The sequence below is a fragment of the Enhydra lutris genome, unplaced genomic scaffold (assembly GCF_002288905.1).
Source record: "Enhydra lutris kenyoni isolate GAN:26980312 unplaced genomic scaffold, ASM228890v2 scaffoldscaffold51, whole genome shotgun sequence".
NCBI classification, from domain to species: domain Eukaryota; kingdom Metazoa; phylum Chordata; class Mammalia; order Carnivora; family Mustelidae; genus Enhydra; species Enhydra lutris.
Genome location: NW_019154135.1, coordinates 10,179,928 through 10,202,651, shown reverse-complemented (window position 1 = coordinate 10,202,651; position 22,724 = coordinate 10,179,928). Strand labels below are relative to the sequence as shown.

Genomic DNA, 22,724 nt, shown 5'->3' with positions numbered 1-22,724 from the left:
CCTGTTGTTTCTGAGAGACTGTCTGCACGCGGGCCGTGCTCTGGGCACTCCTGAGCCCAGGCTCTGGTACTCAGCCTCACTGTTGCTCTGTAAACCCCCATGCTGCTAGGAGCCTGTACTGCCTGGTGGCAGCCACATAGGCTGCTGTGCCTGCAGCCCATCTCCAGGTGTTCTGGTGAATTCTCCCCTCCTTGCCCCCAGCATCAGAATCTCTCTTCCCACCATCGCTTCTGTCTCCTTTCCCGCCAAAGACAAGGTCTTGGTCTTCCGTATGAGAACCGGGTCCTCTTCAACCCAGCTCCCTTCCTCTCGCTTGAGAAGAAACTCCACGGCCTCCCACCCCAGCCACCTCCCCGCTGTAGAAATCATAGATGCCCGCTTTGAGAAGCCATCCCTTTCTCTGCCCTCCTTCCTCTCACTTCTAAGCTTCTTTCAGAGGTGGACACCCAGTCTCCATTCCCATGTCTGCCTCCACGCCCTCCCAGCCCACTCTCTACCTCCCAGGGTCTGCATTCTGAAACTACCAGTCAACAATGCTCCTGCCTGCCAGATGTAGGCGGGGGAGACCACCAGGAGAGAAGGGACCGATGATACCTCTTCGTGTAGAGGGTGGGCTGGTGCATTTGCTGTGGATCCTTGTGCCTAGGAGGCTGCAGTGGTGGTCTGGGATTAAGACGTTTAGGCCTTGAATGTCAATGCCAAGGGGTTGCAGTCCATGTGGTCCCCATAACACATTTTGAGCAAGGTATAGGATATCAAGTGTGCCTTAGATTGAGGTTGAAGTGAGACACAGAATAGCAAGGAAAGAGATTAGTGGAGGAGATTGAAGTGAGGGTCAGGGATGTAGGAGGTAGAGGACACCGACATTTTGAATCTCCAATTTCAAGAGCAAGGAAATGCCCATGGGTGCTTCTCCTCATTCCTGTTTCCGGGACAGTTCAGAGTTTCCTGTGCATTCCCTCCCATCAGAATACCACCTGCACAGAAGCTTGACTTGGTCCTTCAACAGCCTTTTCCCACAACATAATAAAAAAAAATTACGACTTCATGATAACCATAGCATTAAAAAGGGGCACCCAGGTGGCTCAGTCGGTTAAGCATCTGCCTTCAGCTCAGGTCGTGATGCTGGAGTCCTGGAAGCCTGCTTCTCACTCTCCCTCTACTCTTCCCCCCCCCACCCCTGTGCATGTTCTCTCTCTCTCTCTAATAAATAAAAATCTTTAAGAAAATCATAGTATTTTTAAAAAGCCACTTTAGACTGAGTTGCTGTGGCTCTGTAACTTTTGCCACATACAAACACCACACGGAATGTGTGTGATTCAAACAGCAGCTAATTCACAGCAAAATGCAGGTGTTCAAGAGAGTTGGCATGACCTGTGTCCACACTGGGAAGACTGCCTCAGGGTATGAACAGGGGTTGGGAAAGCATTATTTGCATGGAGTTCTATATTTTTATTTTATTTTAATTCTTCCAACAGACTTAGTGGACAACATTACTCCTGCTGGCTAAAAGAACAAACTAGGACGTGTGAGGTTAAGGATGTCATGTGAGAGCAGTCAGCTTAACCCCACTGGCAGGGGGAAACCCACTCTCAGCCCTACATGTGGCCTGTCCCACCCACACCCTGCACCTCTCCGCACATCCCCTATGCCCTCCCACTTCTGTCTCCATGCACCTCTTCTATATCTACCACCTTGCTTTCATCATGACTCATTTAACTCCTCACTGACATAGACTCTGGGGGATATCTTTTCTTGGCCCAGAGAAGTGACTCTCTGTGCCTCTTGGCTCCGGCTTGCTGCCATAGGGATTTTTTGTTATAACATTTGAGTACCTCCTTTTTTTTTTTTTTTTTTTTTTAATTTTATTTTTCATAAACATATAATATCTTTTTATCCCCAGGGGTACAGGTTTGTGAATCGCCAGGTTTACACACTTCACAGCACTCACCATAGCACATACCCTCCCCAATGTCCATAATCCCACCCCCCCAACCCCCCTCCCCCCATTAACCCTCAGTTTGTTTTGTGAGATTAAGAGTCACTTATGGTTTGTCTCCCTCCCAATCCCATCTTGTTTCATTTACTCTTCTCCTACCCCCTTAACCCCCCATGTTGCATCTCCTCTCCCTCATATCAGGGAGATCATATGATAGTTGTCTTTCTCCGATTGACTTATTTCGCTAAGCATGATACCCTCTAGTTCCATCCATGTCGTCGCAAAAGGCAAGATTTCATTTCTTTTGATGGCTGCATAGTATTCCATTGTGTATATATACCACATCTTCTTTATCCATTCGTCTGTTGATGGACATCTAGGTTCTTTCCATAGTTTGGCTATTGTAGACATTGCTGCTATAAACATTCGGGTGCACGTGCCCCTTTGGATCACTACATTTGTATCTTTAGGGTAAATACCCAGCAGTGCAATTGCTGGGTCATAGGGTAGCTCTATTTTCAACATTTTGAGGAACCTCCATGCTGTTTTCCAGAGTGGCTGCACCAGCCTGCATTCCCAACAACAGTGTAGGAGGGTTCCCCTTTCTCCGCATCCTCGCCAGCATCTGTCATTTCCTGACTTGTTAATTTTAGCCATTCTGACTGGTGTGAGGTGGTATCTCATTGTGGTTTTGATTTGTATTTCCCTGATGCCGAGTGATGTGGAGCACTTTTTCATGTGTCTGTTGGCCATCTGGATGTCTTCCTTGCAGAAATGTCTGTTCATGTCTTCTGCCCATTTCTTGATTGGATTATTTGTTCTTTGGGTGTTGAGTTTGCTAAGTTCTTTATAGATTCTGGACACTAGCCCTTTATCCGATATGTCATTTGCAAATATCTTCTCCCATTCTGTCAGTTGTCTTTTGGTTTTGTTAACTGTTTCCTTTGCTGTGCAAAAGCTTTTGATCTTGATGAAATCCCAATAGTTCATTTTTGCCCTTGCTTCCCTTGCCTTTGGCGATGTTCCTAGGAAGATGTTGCTGCGGCTGAGGTCGAAGAGGTTGCTGCCTGTGTTCTCCTCAAGGATTTTGATGGATTCCTTTCTCACATTGAGGTCCTTCATCCATTTTGAGTCTATTTTCGTGTGTGGTGTAAGGAAATGATCCAATTTCATTTTTCTGCATGTGGCTGTCCAATTTTCCCAACACCATTTGTTGAAGAGGCTGTCTTTTTTCCATTGGATATTCTTTCCTGCTTTGTCGAAGATTAGTTGACCATAGAGTTGAGGGTCTATTTCTGGGCTCTCTATTCTGTTCCATTGATCTATGTGTCTGTTTTTGTGCCAGTACCATGCTGTCTTGATGATGACAGCTTTGTAATAGAGCTTGAAGTCCGGAATTGTGATGCCACCAACTTTGGCTTTCTTCTTCAATATTGCTTTGGCTATTCGAGGTCTTTTCTGGTTCCATATAAATTTTAGGATTATTTGTTCCATTTCTTTGAAAAAAATGGATGGTACTTTGATAGGAATTGCATTAAATGTGTAGATTGCTTTAGGTAGCATAGACATTTTCACAATATTTATTCTTCCAATCCAGGAGCATGGAACATTTTTCCATTTCTTTGTGTCTTCCTCAATTTCTTTCATGAGTACTTTATAGTTTTCTGTGTATAGATTCTTAGTCTCTTTGGTTAGATTTATTCCTAGGTATCTTATAGTTTTGGGTGCAATTGTAAATGGGATGGACTCCTTAATTTCTCTTTCTTCTGTCTTGTTGTTGGTGTAGAGAAATGCAACTGATTTCTGTGCATTGATTTTATATCCTGACACTTTACTGAATTCCTGTACAAGTTCTAGCAGTTTTGGAGTGGAGTCTTTTGGGTTTTCCACATATAGTATCATATCATCTGCAAAGAGTGATAGTTTGACTTCTTCTTTGCCAATTTGGATGCCTTTAATTTCCTTTTGTTGTCTGATTGCTGAGGCTAGGACTTCTAGTACTATGTTGAATAGCAGTGGTGATAACGGACATCCCTGCCGTGTTCCTGACCTTAGCGGAAAAGCTTTCAGTTTTTCTCCATTGAGAATGATATTTGCGGTGGGTTTTTCATAGATGGCTTTGATAATATTGAGGTATGTGCCCTCTATCCCTACACTTTGAAGAGTTTTGATCAGGAAGGGATGCTGTACTTTGTCAAATGCTTTTTCAGCATCTATGGAGAGTATCATATGGTTCTTGTTCTTTCTTTTATTAAGGTGTTGTATCACATTGATTGATTTGCGGATGTTGAACCAACCTTGCAGCCCTGGAATAAATCCCACTTGGTCGTGGTGAATAATCCTTTTAATGTACTGTTGAATCCTATTGGCTAGTATTTTGGTGAGAATTTTTGCATCTGTGTTCATCAAGGATATTGGTCTGTAGTTCTCTTTTTTGATGGGATCCTTGTCTGGTTTTGGGATCAAGGTGATGCTGGCCTCATAAAATGAGTTTGGAAGTTTTCCTTCCATTTCTATTTTTTGGAACAGTTTCAGGAGAATAGGAATTAGTTCTTCTTTAAATGTTTGGTAGAATTCCCCCGGGAAGCCATCTGGCCCTGGGCTTTTGTTTGTTTGGAGATTTTTGATGACTGTTTCAATCTCCTTACTGGTTATGGGTCTGTTCAGGCTTTCGATTTCTTCCTGGTTCAGTTGTGGTAGTTTATATGTCTCTAGGAATGCATCCATTTCTTCCAGATTGTCAAATTTGTTGGCGTAGAGTTGCTCATAGTATGTTCTTATAATTGTCTGTATTTCTTTGGTGTTCGTTGTGATCTCTCCTCTTTCATTCATGATTTTATTTATTTGGGTCCTTTCTCTTTTCTTTTTGATAAGTCTGGCCAGGGGTTTATCGATCTTATTAATTCTTTCAAAGAACCAGCTCCTAGTTTCATTGATTTGTTCTATTGTTTTTTTGGTTTCTATTTCATTGATTTCTGCTCTGATCTTTATGATTTCTCTTCTCCTGCTGGGTTTAGGGTTTCTTTCTTGTTCTTTCTCTAGCTCTTTTAGGTGTAGGGTTAGGTTGTGTACCTGAGACCTTTCTTGTTTCTTGAGAAAGGCTTGTACCGCTATATATTTTCCTCTCAGGACTGCCTTTGTTGTGTCCCACAGATTTTGAACCGTTGTGTTTTCATTATCATTTGTTTCCATGAATTTTTTCAACTCTTCTTTAATTTCCTGGTTGGCCCATTCATTCTTTAGAAGGATGCTGTTTAGTCTCCATGTAATTGGGTTCTTTCCAAATTTCCTCTTGTGATTGAGTTCTAGCTTTAGAGCATTGTGGTCTGAAAATATGCAGGGAATGATTCCAATCTTTTGATAACGGTTGAGACCTGATTTAGGACCGAGAATATGATCTATTCTGGAGAATGTTCCATGTGCACTAGAGAAGAATGTGTATTCTGTTGCTTTGGGATGAAATGTTCTGAATATATCTGTGATGTCCATCTGGTCCAGTGTGTCATTTAAGGCCTTGATTTCCTTGTTGATCTTTTGCTTGGATGATCTGTCCATTTCAGTGAGGGGAGTGTTAAAGTCCCCTACGATTATTTTATTATTGTCGATGTATTTCTTTAATTTTGTTATTAATTGGTTTATATAGTTGGCTGCTCCCATGTTAGGGGCATAGATATTTAAAATTGTTAGATCTTCTTGTTGGACAGTTCCTTTGAGTATGATATAGTGTCCTTCCTCATCTCTTATTATAGTCTTTGGCTTAAAATCTAATTGATCTGATATAAGGATTGCCACTCCTGCTTTCTTCTGATGTCCATTAGCATGGTAAATTCTTTTCCACCCCCTCACTTTAAATCTGGAGGTGTCTTCAGGTTTAAGATGAGTTTCTTGTAGGCAACATATAGATGGGTTTTGTTTTTTTATCCATTCTGATACCCTGTGTCTTTTGATTGGGGCATTTAGCCCATTAACATTCAGGGTAAGTATTGAGAGATATGAATTTAGTGCCATTGTATTGCCTGTAAGGTGACTGTTATTGTATATTGTGTCTGTTCCTTTCTGATCTACTACTTTTAGGGTCTCTCTTTGCTTAGAGGACCCCTTTCAATATTTCCTGTAGAGCTGGTTTGGTACTTGCAAATTCTTTCAGTTTTTGTTTGTCCTGGAAGCTTTTAATCTCTCCTCCTATTTTCAATGATAGCCTAGCTGGATATAGTATTCTTGGCTGCATGTTTTTCTCGTTTAGTGCTCTGAATATATCATGCCAGCTCTTTCTGGCCTGCCAGGTCTCTGTGGATAAGTCTGCTGCCAATCTAATATTTTTACCATTGTATGTTACAGACTTCTTTTCCCGGGCTGCTTTCAGGATCTTCTCTTTGTCACTAAGACTTGTAAATTTTACTATTAGGTGACGGGGTGTGGACCTATTCTTATTGATTTTGAGGGGGGTTCTCTGAATCTCCTGGATTTTGATGCTTGTTCCCTTTGCCATATTGGGGAAATTCTCTCCAATAATTCTCTCCAATATACCTTCTGCTCCCCTCTCTGTTTCCTCTTCTTCTGGAATCCCAATGATTCTAATGTTGTTTCGTCTTATGGTGTCACTTATCTCTCGAATTCTCCCCTCATGGTCCAGTAGCTGTTTGTCCCTCTTTTGCTCAGCTTCTTTATTCTCTGTCATTTGGTCTTCTATATCGCTAATTCTTTCTTCTGCCTCATTTATCCTAGCAGTGAGAGCCTCCATTTTTGATTGCACCTCATTAATAGCTTTTTTGATTTCAACTTGGTTAGATTTTAGTTCTTTTATTTCTCCAGAAAGGGCTTTTATATCTCCTGAGAGGGTTTCTCTAATATCTTCCATTCCTTTTTCAAGCCCGGCTAGAACCTTGAGAATCGTCATTCTAAACTCTAGATCTGACATATTACCAATGTCTGTATTGATTAGGTCCCTAGCCTTTGGTACTGCCTCTTGTTCTTTTTTTTGTGGTGAATTTTTCCGCCTTGTCATTTTGTCTAGATAAGAGCAGATGAAGGAGCAAGTAAAATACTAAAAGGGTGGCAACAACCCCAGGAAAATATGCTTTAGCCAAATCAGAAGAGATCCCAAATCGTGAGGGGGAGAAAGGGGATATAAAGAGGTTCAGAAAGAAGGAAAAAAAAAAAGAGAGAGAGAGAGAAATGAAAAAAAAAAAGAAACAATTAAAAAAAGAAAACCAATAAAGAAAAAAAAATAAAAAGGAAAAAAATATATATATATATTAGATAAACTAGTTAAAAAACGTTAAAAAAGAAAAGGGTAAAAGTTTAAAAAATTTAGCAGAAGAAGAAAAATAAATTGAAAAAAAAAAAGAAAAAGAAAAAATATTAAATTAACTGCAAGGCTAAAGAATCATGGGGAGAAAGCCATGAGTTCCGTGCTTTGCTTTCTCCTCCTTTGGAATTCCGCTGCCCTCCTTGGTATTGAAACCGCACTCCTTGGTAGGTGAACCTGGTCCTGGCTGGGCTTCTTGTTGATCTTCTGGGGGAGGGGCCTGTTGTAGTGATTCTCAAGTGTCTTTGCCCCGGGCGGAGTTGCACCGCCCTTACCAGAGGCCGGGCTGAGTAATCCGCTCGGGTTTGCTTTCGGGAGCTTTTGTTCCCTGAGCGCTTTCCGTAGAGTTCCGGAGGGCGGGAATGAAAATGGCGGCCTCCCGGTCTCCGGCCCGGAGGAGCCGAGAGCCCGGGGCCCCACTCCTCAGTGCGCCCTCAGAGAACAGCGCCGATTTACTCCCGTCACCCTGCCTCCGGCCGCGCTCCGAGCTGACCGAGCCTGCGACCGGTTCAAGGTAACCCCGAGCTGAGAGCTCACTCCTCGGCTCCGTCTCTGTAGCCGGCTTCCCCGTTCTAATACCTGTAAGCTCTGCGACACTCAGACACCCCCGATCCTTCTGTGACCCTGCGGGACCTGAGGCCACGCTGACCCTGCGTGGGCTTCACCCCGGTTAAGCCTCTGGAGCGATGTCCCTCAGCGGAACAGACTTTTAAAAGTCCCGATTTTGTGCTCCGCTGCTCCGCCGCTTGCCGGGAGCCGGCCCCTCCCCCCGCGGTCTATCTTCCCGTCGCTTTGGATTCACTTCTCCGCCCATCCTACCTTTCAGAAAGTGGTTGATTTTCTGTTTCTAGAGTTGCTGTTCTTCTTCTCTTCGATCTCCCGTTGGATTTGTAGGTGTTTGCAATCTTTAGATAAGCTATCTAGCTGATCTCCCGCTACCTGAAGTAGTCTCAGCTGCTACTTCTCCGCCATCTTGACTCCTCCTTGAGTACCTCCTTTTGACTACATTTTCTATTCTATCCATTCTTAGCACTGACTATAATTCTAGGCACAGAAAGGATTTTCAGTCAATGAAACAGATTACAATATGATGCATGTAATGGAATAAATGGAACCGAATGCAAATAAAGAAATAAATGAAACAATGCACACAAGGATTAATCATCCCCAGTCTCCCTTTCTGTTATGAGCTCTCCTGACCTTCATTCCCTCACCTGAACATGAGTATCATTAGTTGGAAAACAGATCAGGTTATATATTTTAATGTATATTTCATGGCTCATTTTTTTTCTTTTTTCTTTTTCTCCACCCTGTTATAGCATCTTACAGAAAGAAATGAAAGTTGATGTCTTCCGTCACCAGGCACCGCTGTCTCAAATGGTCACAAATGTAAAACCTTACAATCCCTTCAATAAGAAGCAACAAGAAACTGTAGGCTACTGACAAAGGCCTGCCCTCTGAGTGGGACTTAGAAACCTCAGTCTTGGTGAGGCACTGCATTTGGTGTGATGGGGGAATAAAAGACCCGGGCTTGTTCTGGGTGTGTCCATACAGGTCAGATGAAGTCTGGTGCTCTTTTTAGCCTCAGGCAGAGTGTCTGGGGCTCCAACCTCAGTCACTGACCTGACCTGGTCCTGGAGTGCCACCATTCCATGACGGCAGCCAAGATTTTCTGGAAGCCATCAGTAGCAGCGATTCTATTTCTAGAAGATTCCTCTTTAGAGTTGGAATGCCAGATCCACCTAGAGGCTTCATGTCTTGGCCATGTTAATGCAGGGATTAAAACTGCAGAGGACAGATCACATATTTTGTGAACACAGACTATCCAATCAAAACCCCATATGTTCTTAATGGGAAGACTGAGTGGCTGAGAGTGAAAGGGGTGTGTTCTTTCCACATATGGCATCACATGGGGACAACTTCTATGACGACAAAAGACAAAACCATCCCTTACCTGGCTGTAATATTTCTCTTTCAGAAAAAGAAGCATCCCCCAGGCTCCATGAAGCTCATAGGGCAACAGTGACCAGTCATATCCACTTTAGGGTTGGTGTGTGGGCTGCCTGGGTCTTGGCCAAAGACTGCACCAGCTCCAGAATCACTACATGGGCTGTGTGGAGTCCCTCTGGCCAGGGAAATGTAGCTTTACTTGTATACATGTGAAGTTTATTTCTATTTGTGTACACATATCTGTGGATCCCGTCAGAGTTTGCAAAGTGCTTTCCCAAACCTTAGCTCATGTGATCCTTCAAACCCATAATAAGCATTTTATGGTCCTTGCTTTGTGATCCTCCGAGCATTAAGATCCTTGCTACTTTATGAACAGCCAGACGAAGGCAAGGAAAAGTGCAGTATTTATCTCAGGTCCCGCTACTAATAATTGGTAGGGTTAGAACTAGAACCCAGGCTTTCCAAATAGAGATACTGTGCCTCCATTTCTCTACAGATTGGATAACCTTTACAGCTATTCAGAAACAAAACAAACAGAAACAGAAAAAAAGACCAAAAAATTCCCTATTTCCTAGACCTTTTAGAAGTATTTCTCGGGTTTTTTGTTGTTTGTTTGTTTTTCCTGCTTTCTTCTTCCAAGCGGTTCTGAATGAGATAGTGATCCTATGGAGCTTTAAGCCAATGTGTAAGCCCTGCTTATTCCTCCAAAAAGGCAAAATCAGTTGTTTGTTTGGGGACTGGGTACCGCCTCAGTTGACATCTATAGATCTGGATGTTAGCTCTTCAGACCGTCTTTATGAGCTGCCTTTCTTCCAGAAAGAACAGGAAGGCTCGTGACCATTCATTCTGGGAAGTGGACTTGCCTTCAAGGAAAAGGAATGGCTTCACTGAACCTAGTCTTGTGGCCTAATTATTTTCAGAACAGGCAAATCTGTTTAAAAAAAAAAAAATCAGACCATAACAAAAATCTTCATCTCTGCAAGATTCTCACCCAAATGGAAACGGGAAGGATTAGCCCTGTCCAGGAAGTCAATTAATGCAAGGGCCAGAGATCACATTTTGCGGTAAACATCCCTGGCAGGCCACTCTGTCAGGAGGTGTAACTGCTCAAAATCAGGGACACCTGTTTGTTGTTCTGGGCCTTTCTATGGCACAGTCCCAGCAGCATCTGACCTTCATTCTGTAGCTTAAGATAATGACTTCCATCCTTGACCGTGCAGGTGACTGGATACCTCTCAGAGCCCTGAGCACCTTCGAAGCTGCTTCTAGAGGAATGTTGGCTTTGTCTGCGGCATCCTCAAGCCACATCCAACAGGAGAAAGATGGCAGCTCTCCAGTTGCACCATAACTAGCTCAGACTTGTTTCCTGTGAAGAGAAAATGAAAATCCTGCTCACTGTGGATCTTGAATCCGAGGCCAACATAGACGTACCAGCCCCTAGAAATTCCTGGCCTTTACCTGTGACTGTCTGTTGTATTATTCCAGTTTCCCTTCTTAGCTGTTTAAATGAAAATTGTAAAAATCAAGGAAGACCACCCAATGGATATGGATCTGCTTTTCAGGTTCTGAAGTCTGATCTTGGGTCAGTCTGATGCACTGGGAACGGATGTACCTGTGCCTTCTTGGATTAGCCCCTTGCCCGTTCTTCTCTCCCCAGAACATGGGCTTTCCTACAGCTTTACTCTCTAGGCTTTTATTTATTCCCATGGGTGACCCAAACACAGAGAACACCTGCAGTTTCCATAACACTGAGGAGGAAGATATCGTTCGAAAGTCTTAGAGAGCTCGTCCATAAAAGACAATGCATTCCAATAAGCTTATTCTAAAAGATAGTGATATTACAATGTAAAATTGTAACTATGTTACTCAAACTCAATAATACAAAAAGTATGATACTCCTGATAGAGAAGAGGGAATCTAGAGAGAAGCAGATAAAGAAATCATCTCAACCCCCTGAATACAGGATAGATTTGTTTCAACAGATGATCCAGAAACAACTCTTGGGAAACAAAACAGAAAAATACATCCAGGTCTTTCCCATAAATCAAAAGTAAACTGCTTCTGGAATAGAGCTTTAAGTGGATAATTGACAGCCTTAGGCATGTTACCTGGGAATTCAGGAGAATTAGCTTGTGAGGTGGTGAGAAAATTTTTCCAGAGTCCACTGAAGCCAGAAATTATGAAGAAAAAAATGAACTACTTTAACTTAAAAAATACCACCAAAAATTTTTAAAGAAAAACCTGTTGGCAAAATATGTCAGGCAAAAATTCATATCCTCACTATAAAAGCAGTCCATCATGGGGGGGAAAAGAGATTACAACAATAGAAACAAGACAATGGCTATTAATAAATACACTCAAAAAATAAGAAATAGAAGTGGCCGAAGACCAAATGATGTATTAACATCTCAGGAATACTGGACACATGACTGTAGTATTTCACATTCTACCTGCCAATCGGTACTGGTAAGAAAAGAGCCACAGCTTCGTTTTCTAGGAGTAGGACCCGACACTGATCACACCTTTCCGGAGGGCATTCAGCACTGCTTCCAGAGCTTTACCTGCTGGCAAAGGTTCAAACCTAGTAATTTTGCTTTTAGGGTTTTGTCAAGCAAAGAATTACACCAGTGAGCAAATACGTTTATATAAAGAAATTGAAGGTGTGGCAATTTATGACAAAAATTAGAAACAACTTAATGCCCATCGAGAGAAAATTTAATAAATTGCAGTACATGAATATACTAGATACAATAACGCATTTAAAAGACAACGGAGGTCTCTATTATCACGGAAAGATGTACATGCAATTATTGGGAAGTGTAAGAAGCAGATTTTACAACAGTATGTATTTAATTATTCTATTTCATTTTAAATGGGTATACACAGAATAATGTGGGGAGATATAAAACACATTAGTGGTAATTGTGTGTTTTTATATTGTTATACTGACATGTATTTCTTTAAAATTGGAAACTTTGAGAAGTTATAAAAAAACCTATATCCCTAAACTATCAGATATTTCCTTTAATGAATTTAGTACCAAGGAGACACTTGCCCTCCTGAAGAGCAGGTGTCTTGAGTGTGAGAATTATGTAAGCCACCCACCTTCATCTTCTCTAAAATTTGGTGGTTTGTAATATAGATAGGTGTGAAATTACTTAGGTGCCCCAAATGGAAAATGCTAAAATGGAAAGTGCTTCCATTTTCCCATGCCTGCCAGGAAGCTCAAGGCTGAATTAAATCAGTACATGAACTTAGAGACATTAACAAACTTGATTCAGGGTTCCGCATTTAAAGCTGCTACCCAAGGAAGCCTCTTGAGTCATTCTGGGACGTGGCATGTCTGAGAACCACTGGTTTTCTACGTGCTTTTTCCCCTTTCCACACAGTTTCAGATTTTTCTGTTTTAATTTTAAGATCTTTGTGATAGGAGGAGATGGCGAACTGTCGGTGGGAAATCAGTAGGTCACAGATCACATTAGACATGTTCAATGTGTTTCTCATTAGTGTTTCATGCACTAGATGGAGCGCTGAGCCATGGAAGGGAAACCCACGCCAGGACAGTGTAGTGAAAATGGGGGGTCTTCGTGGTTGGTCACCCTCCCGCCCCAACGGTGCAGCCGGAAGCCGGCGGTTGGGGTTAGAGGCGCCAACGATCGGTAGCAGGAACAACCTGGCCACTACGGACCATGTTCTAATAATTGAGAATTTTCTAAATTACACCCAGTAGTTCCACAAAGCCCAAGCAGGCGGGATAATTTTCATCTCTGGGAATCTTGAGCTCTGCATTATAATCAATAACCTGCTAAGGAAGAAAAATGACAAATAGCTACAACTAACTACAGAAAATATATAGCTTCAGGGTCAATTTTTTAAAAAATATCTGCTTTGAAGGTGGGGTTTTCTCCTGACCAATCTCACGTAATCCCTGGGAGGCAAGGAGGCGTTCTGACTCGGAGCAGGGGTTCCAGAATTGCTCTGAAAGGGCACCAGCTCTCCAGGTCCGAGCCATAGCTTCTGGGAGAAAAATAACACTGGCCTGATGAAACAATGGAAATGATGTTGTGATTACAATGAGAAACACGGGTCTAACAGTAGCCCTGAGAGTACGGAGAATCTCATTACCTGACTTCACGTGGGAAGGTGATCCATGCTCTCCCTGAGTGCACTTGGTCCTTCCACAAGTGCCCTGAGACACAGCAGTGTGTGCCAAGCCTGTGGTCAGGAGCCCACGGGGTCCTCACCGATATTGTGGGGTCTGTGTCAACAAGCCAACCGGGGCAGTTGATAAAGTCGTTAAACACTGATTGCACTGAGGAGGCTACGGAGAGCACCGACATGCATAATCTCTCAAAAATACAAAAATTAAACCCTTCATGTAGTCAGTGGAGTTCATTTTTCTCCAAAACATTATGCTGCATTAAAAAATATGTGGCTTTTTTCCAAATAAAAATATGACTTCCTATCACAAGAAAGGTGCTTGTGCACACACAGGAGCACACACACACACACACACACACACATTTAAGGAATGATTCAGCGGAACTAATTCTGTATCTTTACCATAAGAGACCTTGCAAGGTTTACCCATATTAATAGTCCTTCTGAAAAGGGGAATTATTTCATTATATTGGGATGTGGGAGCAGCAACTGGTAATCCATAAGGTGCTGGGCATCTAATGGGAGCTCAATAAATTCTCAATAAACCAGCGTATGAAGCCGAGTGTTCTGATCCAGGCCCCACAGTCTCAGGGTTTTCTCTGACTTTGCATCACAGCAGATCCTTGGGCTTTCTCTCCAAATGGTATTCAGATGCTCTCCTGCAGTTTTATCGAGCCCTTGGGTGTGCTGATGATAGTTTGTTTTGAACGTACTCACAAGTATGAACATCAGAGCACTTCCCATCCCTTAAACCTAGTTCCCCCCACACAGCGAACACTGACTTCGAAAGGTCGGGCTGCCCTGTTCACCACACCCACGGATCACAACACACAGGAAAATCTTCTGAGTGCCACCCCCACACACAGACACCCAGAGTGGGTTTCGAGGGCAAACCCCACTGGTTCTACCCTGTGAACTGTAAACGAAAACAGCTTTACTTCCTTGCATTCGCACTTTGGAGGTAAAGCCATAAAGTGTCAGTGTTAATCTATTCTTCCTGTGTTGGCAGAGCCATGAGATACAACACAGAGGAGACTTGGCAATGTAGTGGGGAGGGTGGAGGGCAGGTGTGGGGTCGCTGGGTCACGGGGTCCTTGGCGGGGAGAGTCCATGGGATCTGCATTAGGATCAAGGAAGGGGTGGGGTGGTCCAGTTCTCAGTGCAGCCCTGAGGCCCCAGGTGGGATTGTGAGCTTCCGCGCAGGTCAAAGCAGAGTCAAGGGAAAACCCAGCCAGACTGGGAAGAGGAGGTCCTGGAACCACGTGGTCTAATTTCTGCAGATCGGAGAGTCCAAACACAAGTTGGCATGCGGGTAAATGCCACTAACATTTAAAGGCGTAGGGCCATTCGTCTATGGGCAATTAGGTAAGATGACAAAGGCAACAAAAGTCTTCCCTGAGAGTCACATTTTCAGCCTGGTATCTTGCGTGTCCTTCATGACATGGCTCTGAGACCACTGTGAACCGTAGATGCTGCATTCAAACACTGAACAAGACCAAGACAGCACGATCACAGCCACTGTAGATTCCGGGGAAGGACATAGACATTTCTAAGGGAACGTTGGCCCTTCTGTCCTCTCTATTCACCATGACTCTGGGTGGCGTAGCCTCCGCTTGGTCTCAGCTCTTAGGACTTCTGTCCACATTACACTGAACTCTGCACACAGCATAGACCTGGTGGGAGAAAATGCTGGCACTTAACCACTTGGACCCACCAGGGAGGAGGTGTAGGGCTTCAAAATAAGTCCAGGTCTTGAGGGCAGATTTGGCCCTACGAGGTACTGACTGCCTTGGGCAACTCCAGTGCAAATGGAGAGGCATTCAGCCCCGTATGGTGACATGCTTGGAGCCGGCATGTCCGTGGCAGCACAGATGCCACCACTCTCCCAGGTGGCTTTCTGCTCCCACATTTATTGTCATCCAGATACAGACTAAATGTGTAATCAAGGAAATTACCTACAATAGGGTATAGAATGTAGTAGTATATAAAGAGCTACTGCATATCCAGAAGATGAATCTTGATCCATGTCTGAAAATAACAGTGTCTGTCTGTCTATCTATCCATCTGTCTACATATCCATGTATCTATCTATCCATCTACCTATCCATCTATCTCTCTCTATCCATCTGTTTATCCATCCGTCCATCCATCTATCTCTCCATCCATCCATCTATCCATATGTCTATCTCTCCATCTTTCTATCCATCCATCCACCCATTCACCTGTCCATCAGTCTATCTATCTATCTATCATCTATCATCTACCCATCCATCCATTCATGTATCTCTAATCATTCTACTTCAACTTTACAAGACCTTTTGACTTTCTTTACCTTTTAGGAAAAGACTTATCTCTCCTAATTTGCTCATCAAACTAGGGTCAGTAATATGTATTTTAAGTTATTGGTTTTCTTAGTTTTGTTATTTAAAAGATTATGTCTCAACTGCCATCTGGTAAAGGTCACAGAAACATTAATATACTTCTAAAACAGAGGACCAAAAGGCTCAGCTTTCAGCGCAAGTTCAAGTGTGGTGTTGCAAATTACAGAAAATCAGTGGCCTGTATCTCTCCAGGAATTATTTCATAATGAATTTACCAGTTGAGAAATAAAAGGACTTCTCTGGAGTCAACCTTACACACAAAGTAGTGAAATGCACACGGGGACTGTGAACTTTCAAGGAGGCCTTCTGAGAACAAGGAGACAGGTGAGTGATGTCCACACACCCTGAGTAGGGGAGATGGGGTAGACTTGAATAACCAGGACGTCAGTCACGGCTCAGGGGACCAGAGCAAACTCGTTTCTTGAAGGAGTGTGTGAGGACGAAGGGCCTGCAGGGTGCATAGTGGAAGAACAGGTGTGGATGCGCCCTGCTCCCTAAGCTCCTCAGGGGCAGTCTGGTGGAAACATTCCCCACATGTGATTCCTGTCAGCAACACAGATAGGGCTCCATGTCACCCAATGAGTTCTGCTGCTGCCTGTTTGGGTAGCTCTGATCTCTTGTGTAGTGAAGTCAGCTCTTGGCTCCACAGAACAATGGAGGAGCCCTCCAGCTCCTCCAGTTGGAGACTGACTCCTGTAAAGGCTGGTGTGGGAGGCTGTGCTGGGCCCAAGAACAGTGGCTGGACAACTACACCCTGTGTAAGGTGGGTGCTGGGCTGCCCCCGGGAAGGCTCCCAAGAGCTCAGACATGGAAATCATCAAACCAGGGAGGTGACAGCTCCTGGCAATTCTCCAAAGCACAGGGACCTTTGCAAAACCCTTGACCTCTTCTGCTTAAAAGGTGAGGTGAGCTAAGGTGGGGAGTGATATTATTAATGTTGTCTGTGGTTTGATTGTAGTTCCTTTGAATTCTTTATGGTCTGTCCTTGCGGGTGCCTGGAGACTCAGGCTCCTGAAAAAGGTCCTGTTCTTCAGAAAAACTTCAACCCCCCCTTCCTTTCTCACAGGCTCTACAGAGAGGTGCCCTTTCCATCAGAAGCGCCCCTTGTGAGGGAGTTGCTCACTTTCACTTCCTGTCTGAGAAGAAAGTGGTGTGTGCTGAAGTGGAAGGTGACACGGAGGGGCAGGACAGGGTCTTCACCGGGGTCAAGAGGGGAGAAAGCATGCTGTGTACGGAGGGACCATGAATCTCACCACTGCCCTTCCTGGGGTCTGGCCACTGAATGTGGTATTTGATATTTGATTACTCTTGGTCGAAGCTTTCTGATTCAGAATTTTTATCTTCCTCTTTCTCTAACCTTCTAAATATTCACATGATATCCCAAGAAGACTTTGATCTCTTCCCTTAGAAAGGGGTTGTGCATTTAAGCCCTACCCTTGCAGCCAACTCACTGGTCCACATCAAAGTCAGTGTCCCCTCAGTGCAGGCTGGGGAGAAGCACAGACTCTGGTACTCTCCTTGATTTATGGCAAGAAATTTACATCCTCGATGCTCACATTTTGTATTAGAAAAATTGCTGTGTTGTTGAGGACATTCAATGAGAGAACATACATAAGTACCAGCACATTAGAGATATTCAACCCATAATAACATTGTTATTATCAAAAATGACTCTCTTCTGAAACAGATCATGGCTCCCCTCCTTGTGTTGTATGTGCTGTCCATGTAACAGGCAGCCCTTCCCCCACCCTGCCCAGCACCCGCCGTCCACATCCTATGGCTTCTGATCCTGCTGAACCTCAACAATCCTGATGAGCCAGTTACACCGTGACTCCCCCATGTGCCGAAGCCAGAAGCTGAGAGTCCTCCTACATCCAGTTTGGGTTTTAATACAGCTGTCAAATAAGTCCGCTTATTCCTGTGACCCCCAGATTGCCTTACTTTGGTTTTGAATGCAAAATATAGCAATTATTTCCTTGTAATGAAAAGGCACATTTACGTATTTCTCTTTCTCATCCTTGAAGGCTGGGACCATGTTTTATTTATCTTGGTATCAACCTGGGCCCTGCACCTAGCCAGACATGTATTAGGTAATACTTGAAAATGTCTGTGAAATAAATGAATGGAAGGATGGAGGGATGGATGGATAGATGGATGGATGGATGGATGGATACATGGTTGCATGTACATATGGATGGGTGAATGGATGTATGCACAGATGGATGGGTGGATGGATGATGGTTCACCAGGACTCTGGGCAGTCTGCATGTGCACACACATTTTACTGGGACACAGAACATGTCAAATTCTTCTACTAAGGGCTAAATTGCATAGTGTAGATTGTACACATTTTATAGCCTTAGAGAAAAGAAAGAAACTTGTAGGTCAGGGCAGCTGGAAAAAACTGTATAAGATGAAGACATGGAGTTAAAACTTGAATGAAAATAGAGAAGGATCTCAAAAGTCAAATTTAAATATTTTCTTTTTGTATCCAGTACAACCTCACTGATTTGGACCCAATGCTCAGGATTCTTGAATAATTTTAGTATACTTCCTCTGAATTTGCCAAGTGAAGAGGCAAACAACATCACAAACTAATTAGAGTTTGCAATTTCAGTGAGGGGCTGGGCAGACAGAAGGGAAGGGAAGCGAGGATGCCACAACCTTTTAATGTTTCTGTGTGCCAGGCCCAAGTATTATTTCATTTAACTGCTCCAGCTACTCTACAGGGTATGTGTTCTTTCATACAGTTCACAGATGAGGACCTAGAATTCAGACAGGTCCGCAGGGTAGCACGTTAACTCACAGTGGGATGAGAATTCTCCCCGGGGAGGGGGGCTTCCTCAGAACCCATTGCCTCTGTGGTTGGTCAGCACCACAGCCTGTGCGGATCCAGGGTCAGATGATTGATATTCTGATTGAAAATTATTATGAACTATATTTAATCAAGTACCACTCATTTAAAATCTGACTGAAAGAGAAGAAACGACTTCTTTGAAAATACCCAACAATTCTGATTTCACCTAAGTCAGGTGGAACTGCCAGATTCCTTCAAAACAGTGACCTCTGACTCTGTGTGTTCCGTTTCAGGAAAAGAGACTGTCCTCAGCCTGCTTCTCTGGGAGGAGGCTCCACTGGCCTGAATTGATGAGCACCCTCCACCTTTGTCTTTAATAGAATTCCTGTGTATGTCTCAGGTTTTGGCACAGATCTGAGGGCACATTCAGTTACTCAGTCAACACACCTGTAGGGGGCTCACTCTAGCACAGCTGGGTTCGCAGTGGGGTGTGATGTGCTGTGTTTCAGCTGCAGAGACGAACAGTGTAGGTAAGATGGGGTTCTGGGTGCCACAGGTATAACTAAAGACGTCCACCAGAGGACAGAATAGACAGCGCTTCCTGGGGCTCATGATCTTGAGCCCTGAATAATGCCATGAACTTCACGAAGGGGGGGGAGGGGAGGGGAGGGGAGGGGAGAACCTTCCAGGTAACATGGGAGCCAGAGCAAAGGAGGAAGATATGTGGCTGGACTAGAGACCCAACCTGATGACTTCCTCCATCATGTGGGCTGGTAGTTTTCCAGAACGGTGGTCTCAGAAGTCCTTGACACTCCTAAAAATTATTGAGATTCTGAATTTGTTCATGTGGCTCATACCATTGATATTTACTATATTAGAAGTTAGAACTGATAAATTTAAAAATCTTTATTAATTCATTTTAAAGCCATAGAAATAAAGTCATTATGCATTAACACAACCCATTCTTTATGAAAAATAAGTATTTTGCAAAAAAATAAGAAAGAAAAGAAAAAGAAATTTAGTGAGTCTTGTTTTAATTTTTGCAAATCTCATTAGTGTCTCGTTTACTAAAAGGCAGCAGGTTTCCTGCATCTGCTTCTGGACTGCAAATCTGTGGCAATAGATTTGTCTTTGGTTGATGTATGGGGAAAATGTGAACATAGACCATTGGTAAGGAGAGGCGTGTCTTAACAGCCTTTTCAGGCAACCGTGATGTTTTTCTTTGATTCTATCTAGAAAATCAAGTGGTAGTTTCTTCAAGATTAGATGCCGTGTAGAAGTAGAACCACGTTCCACTGAAAATCAATGGGTCCCTCCCCCATTTTGTGAACATGGAGACTCTGGGTCCCAGAGTCTCTGTTCTAGGATGTGTCCCCTTGGGATGAGCTGTAAGGGAAATTTTCTCCCCAGAGTTCGAGGTGGAAGGCAGGTGATGACCACTCTGCCATCATTCTGTAGCACTGTCTTCCAGTTATTCAAATACTAATGAAGCAAATACTACCCATGGAGGCCCTCCTGCTCAGCTAGCCTCTGTCTCTCTGACTCCTGGGCTATGTGTGTGGAGTTACCTGAGGAAGGGGCTACCCCAGGACACCCACATCCCCAAGATCAGAGACCACAAGAACAGACATGGGTTTCAGTGCGTCCTTGTAAGTCTCCAACTCTGCCCTGTGGGTACTGGTCTCCTCTTCATCTTCCTTCCCGATGGCCTGCTGGTGGGCTGGGGGCTCCAGCAGCATCAGAGAGGGGACAGCCTGGTGCAGGCTGCTTGGCCAACCTCCTTCTATAGTAAGTTCACCAAAAACTGGTGTGTGTGAGTGGAGCACCCAGGTGGCTCAGTCAGTTAAGCGTCTGACTCTTGATTTTGGGTCAGGTCATGATCTCAGGGTCTGTGAGATCGAGCCCAGTGTTGGGCTCCATGCTGAGCATAGAACCTGCTTAAGATTCTCTCTCTCCCTTGCCCTCTGCCCCTCCCCCCTCATTCTCTTTCTTTCTCTCTCTCTCTCTCACACACACACACACACACTCTAAAAAAAATGTGAAAATTAAAAAATGTGTGTGTCCATATACACTGACATCTGTATTTGTACATGTATGTATATCTATGTCCCTGTTTTTGCTTTTCTCGTTGGATCCTTCCACCAGATCCACACTCCAAATGGATCTTCTATCCATCCGTGATTTTACCTCATGCATATCAAAAGAATATCGGGTACCCCGAGGTCACAGAGAACTGCTGATGGAGGGGGTCTGTAAGAAATAACAGAAGTCAGCCCAGCATCAGATTTTAAAAGATCCCTGTATGCCGGCATAAGGACTTTGGACGTTCCCCTGGATCAAGGATTAAATGAAGGTGGTCAAGAACTGTGTCATAACATTACTTTGAATTGGGGTGTAGGGCATTTTGAATAGAAAGACTGACCACAAGGCAGTAACAGCAGGGGCGACCCACTCTCCTGGCATGACTTCAACGGCCTTCTGTTTACCCGTGACCCACAAACAGGGGAAACTCGCCCCTGGGATCCAGTCCCCTGGCCGGGACCCAGAGTCTCTCTCCTAACCTTCGCTGGACAGCTCTGCTCGGCTGTCACGCACGCGACTCAACTCAGGATATCCACCTCCAAACCCTTCCCACTGACCCCTGCTCTCAGGCCGGCTTCTGTCCCTGACTTCACATGTGTAGTTGCCATTCCAACCTGCGCGGAGTCACCTAGGCTGGTTACCTGCACGCAGTCCCACATCCCAAACCCCCACCTCTGCCCCTAGGGCACCTTCAATACATCACATGCAAAGAAGGGATACCCAGGTTCTACGGAATACAACTCTGTATGTCTTAACTTCTCTTCTCTCCACTGCCACCTTTGGTCTGCCTCCAGCTCAGGCCATCATCATTCCATCCCTGACGCTTTCATAATTAATGGTCTGCAGTAGTCCTCTTCTGCTCCCTCCTCCCCTCCTTCACTCCAGTTCTGCCCTCTGTAATCCACCTTCCTCATTGTTGCTAGATGCTGGCTCTAAAACACAGATCCGCTCATTTAACTTTTTGATAGGAATTCTTCTGGTTTCAGAGAAATCCCACCAAAACCCAGAACAAGTCCTTTGCCCTCAGCTGAGTTCAGCAGGTCTCTCATGGCATGGCTCCTGCCTTCCTTTCCAGGCTCATCTTCTCCTCGCCACTGAGCCATCCCACACTGCCACTGCGCAGGCTGCCAGCGTTCATTTTACACTTTTTTATGGGCTCTCTTGTCTTCCTTGCCAGCTTCCTCACCGTAAATTTAAAGACCCAATGGTAATATCCTAGGTCTTCCTAACCCCCTGGGGGAATTCATTACTGATTCTCATCATTTGTAGTGCACTTTGTACCTACAGCTATCTACTTAATGGATTGTTTCATAAGTGTTTACCTGTATACTTGTTTGTCCCATAAGTCTGGGAACTACATCCTACAAAGGGAGAGACATTGCCTAACACATATTGGGAAAACAACTGATGTTGGGAGAAGTCATCTGAAGATCATGTATATGAAAGATAGAAGATGGCATCTGTTTCCACCTCTGCCATGGTATCTAACATGAGTCCTAGGATGTTGAAGATGAGCAGAGAATATTGCAAATTCATTTAATTAATCAGTCATGACTTTAGGAAACATTTATTAAAAACCCACCACATCCCAGGAAAAGGGAACCCTATATTCTGCATCCAGATAGAAATGGGCCCTGGGACATACCTGGCTGAAAAGAATGCTGATCTAGAGCCATATATACAGGCCTTTGGAGATCTTATGTGGAATGGACACCAGTTGTGTTCTGACTTGACGAGGTTTGCACACTGGAGGTGCTCACGAGGTGAGAACAGGTAACGGTTGGGCTGTCGGCAGGTGAAGAGTCACGATGCAGGACGCATGTGGAACCAGCCCAACAGTGGGCTACTGCATTAGCTTATTTTAGAACAAAAGAGGGGAGTTTCCTGTCTGAGTCTGGCAGAAAGAGCTGATCAGGAGAGGAAGCCAATGAAAATAGAATGCATTTGACTTTAGAGGCTGCGTGCTGATGGCAAAATGGGCTGTGATGACTTGATTCCAGCTGTGTTCTGTAAACATTCGTACTGCCACCGAGGTCCCTCTCTTACATCCAGGTCATGCATGGGTGGTTCTGGTAGGAGAATTTGTCATATCTTTCCATAGCCTTC

The 22,724-nt window shown here is 44.1% G+C and overlaps 1 protein-coding gene across 1 annotated transcript in view; it reads left to right on the top strand.

Moving 5' to 3' along the window:
- LOC111156983 (spermatogenesis associated 48) overlaps window positions 1–8,690 on the top strand; it is a 70,250-nt gene extending 61,560 nt beyond the window's left edge. The window contains exon 9 of the mRNA XM_022518166.1: window positions 8,567–8,690. Within this exon, the coding sequence (XP_022373874.1) occupies window positions 8,567–8,690 (124 nt within the window). The remainder of the gene's footprint in view (window positions 1–8,566) is intronic.
- The last annotated feature ends 14,034 nt before the right edge of the window (window positions 8,691–22,724 follow it).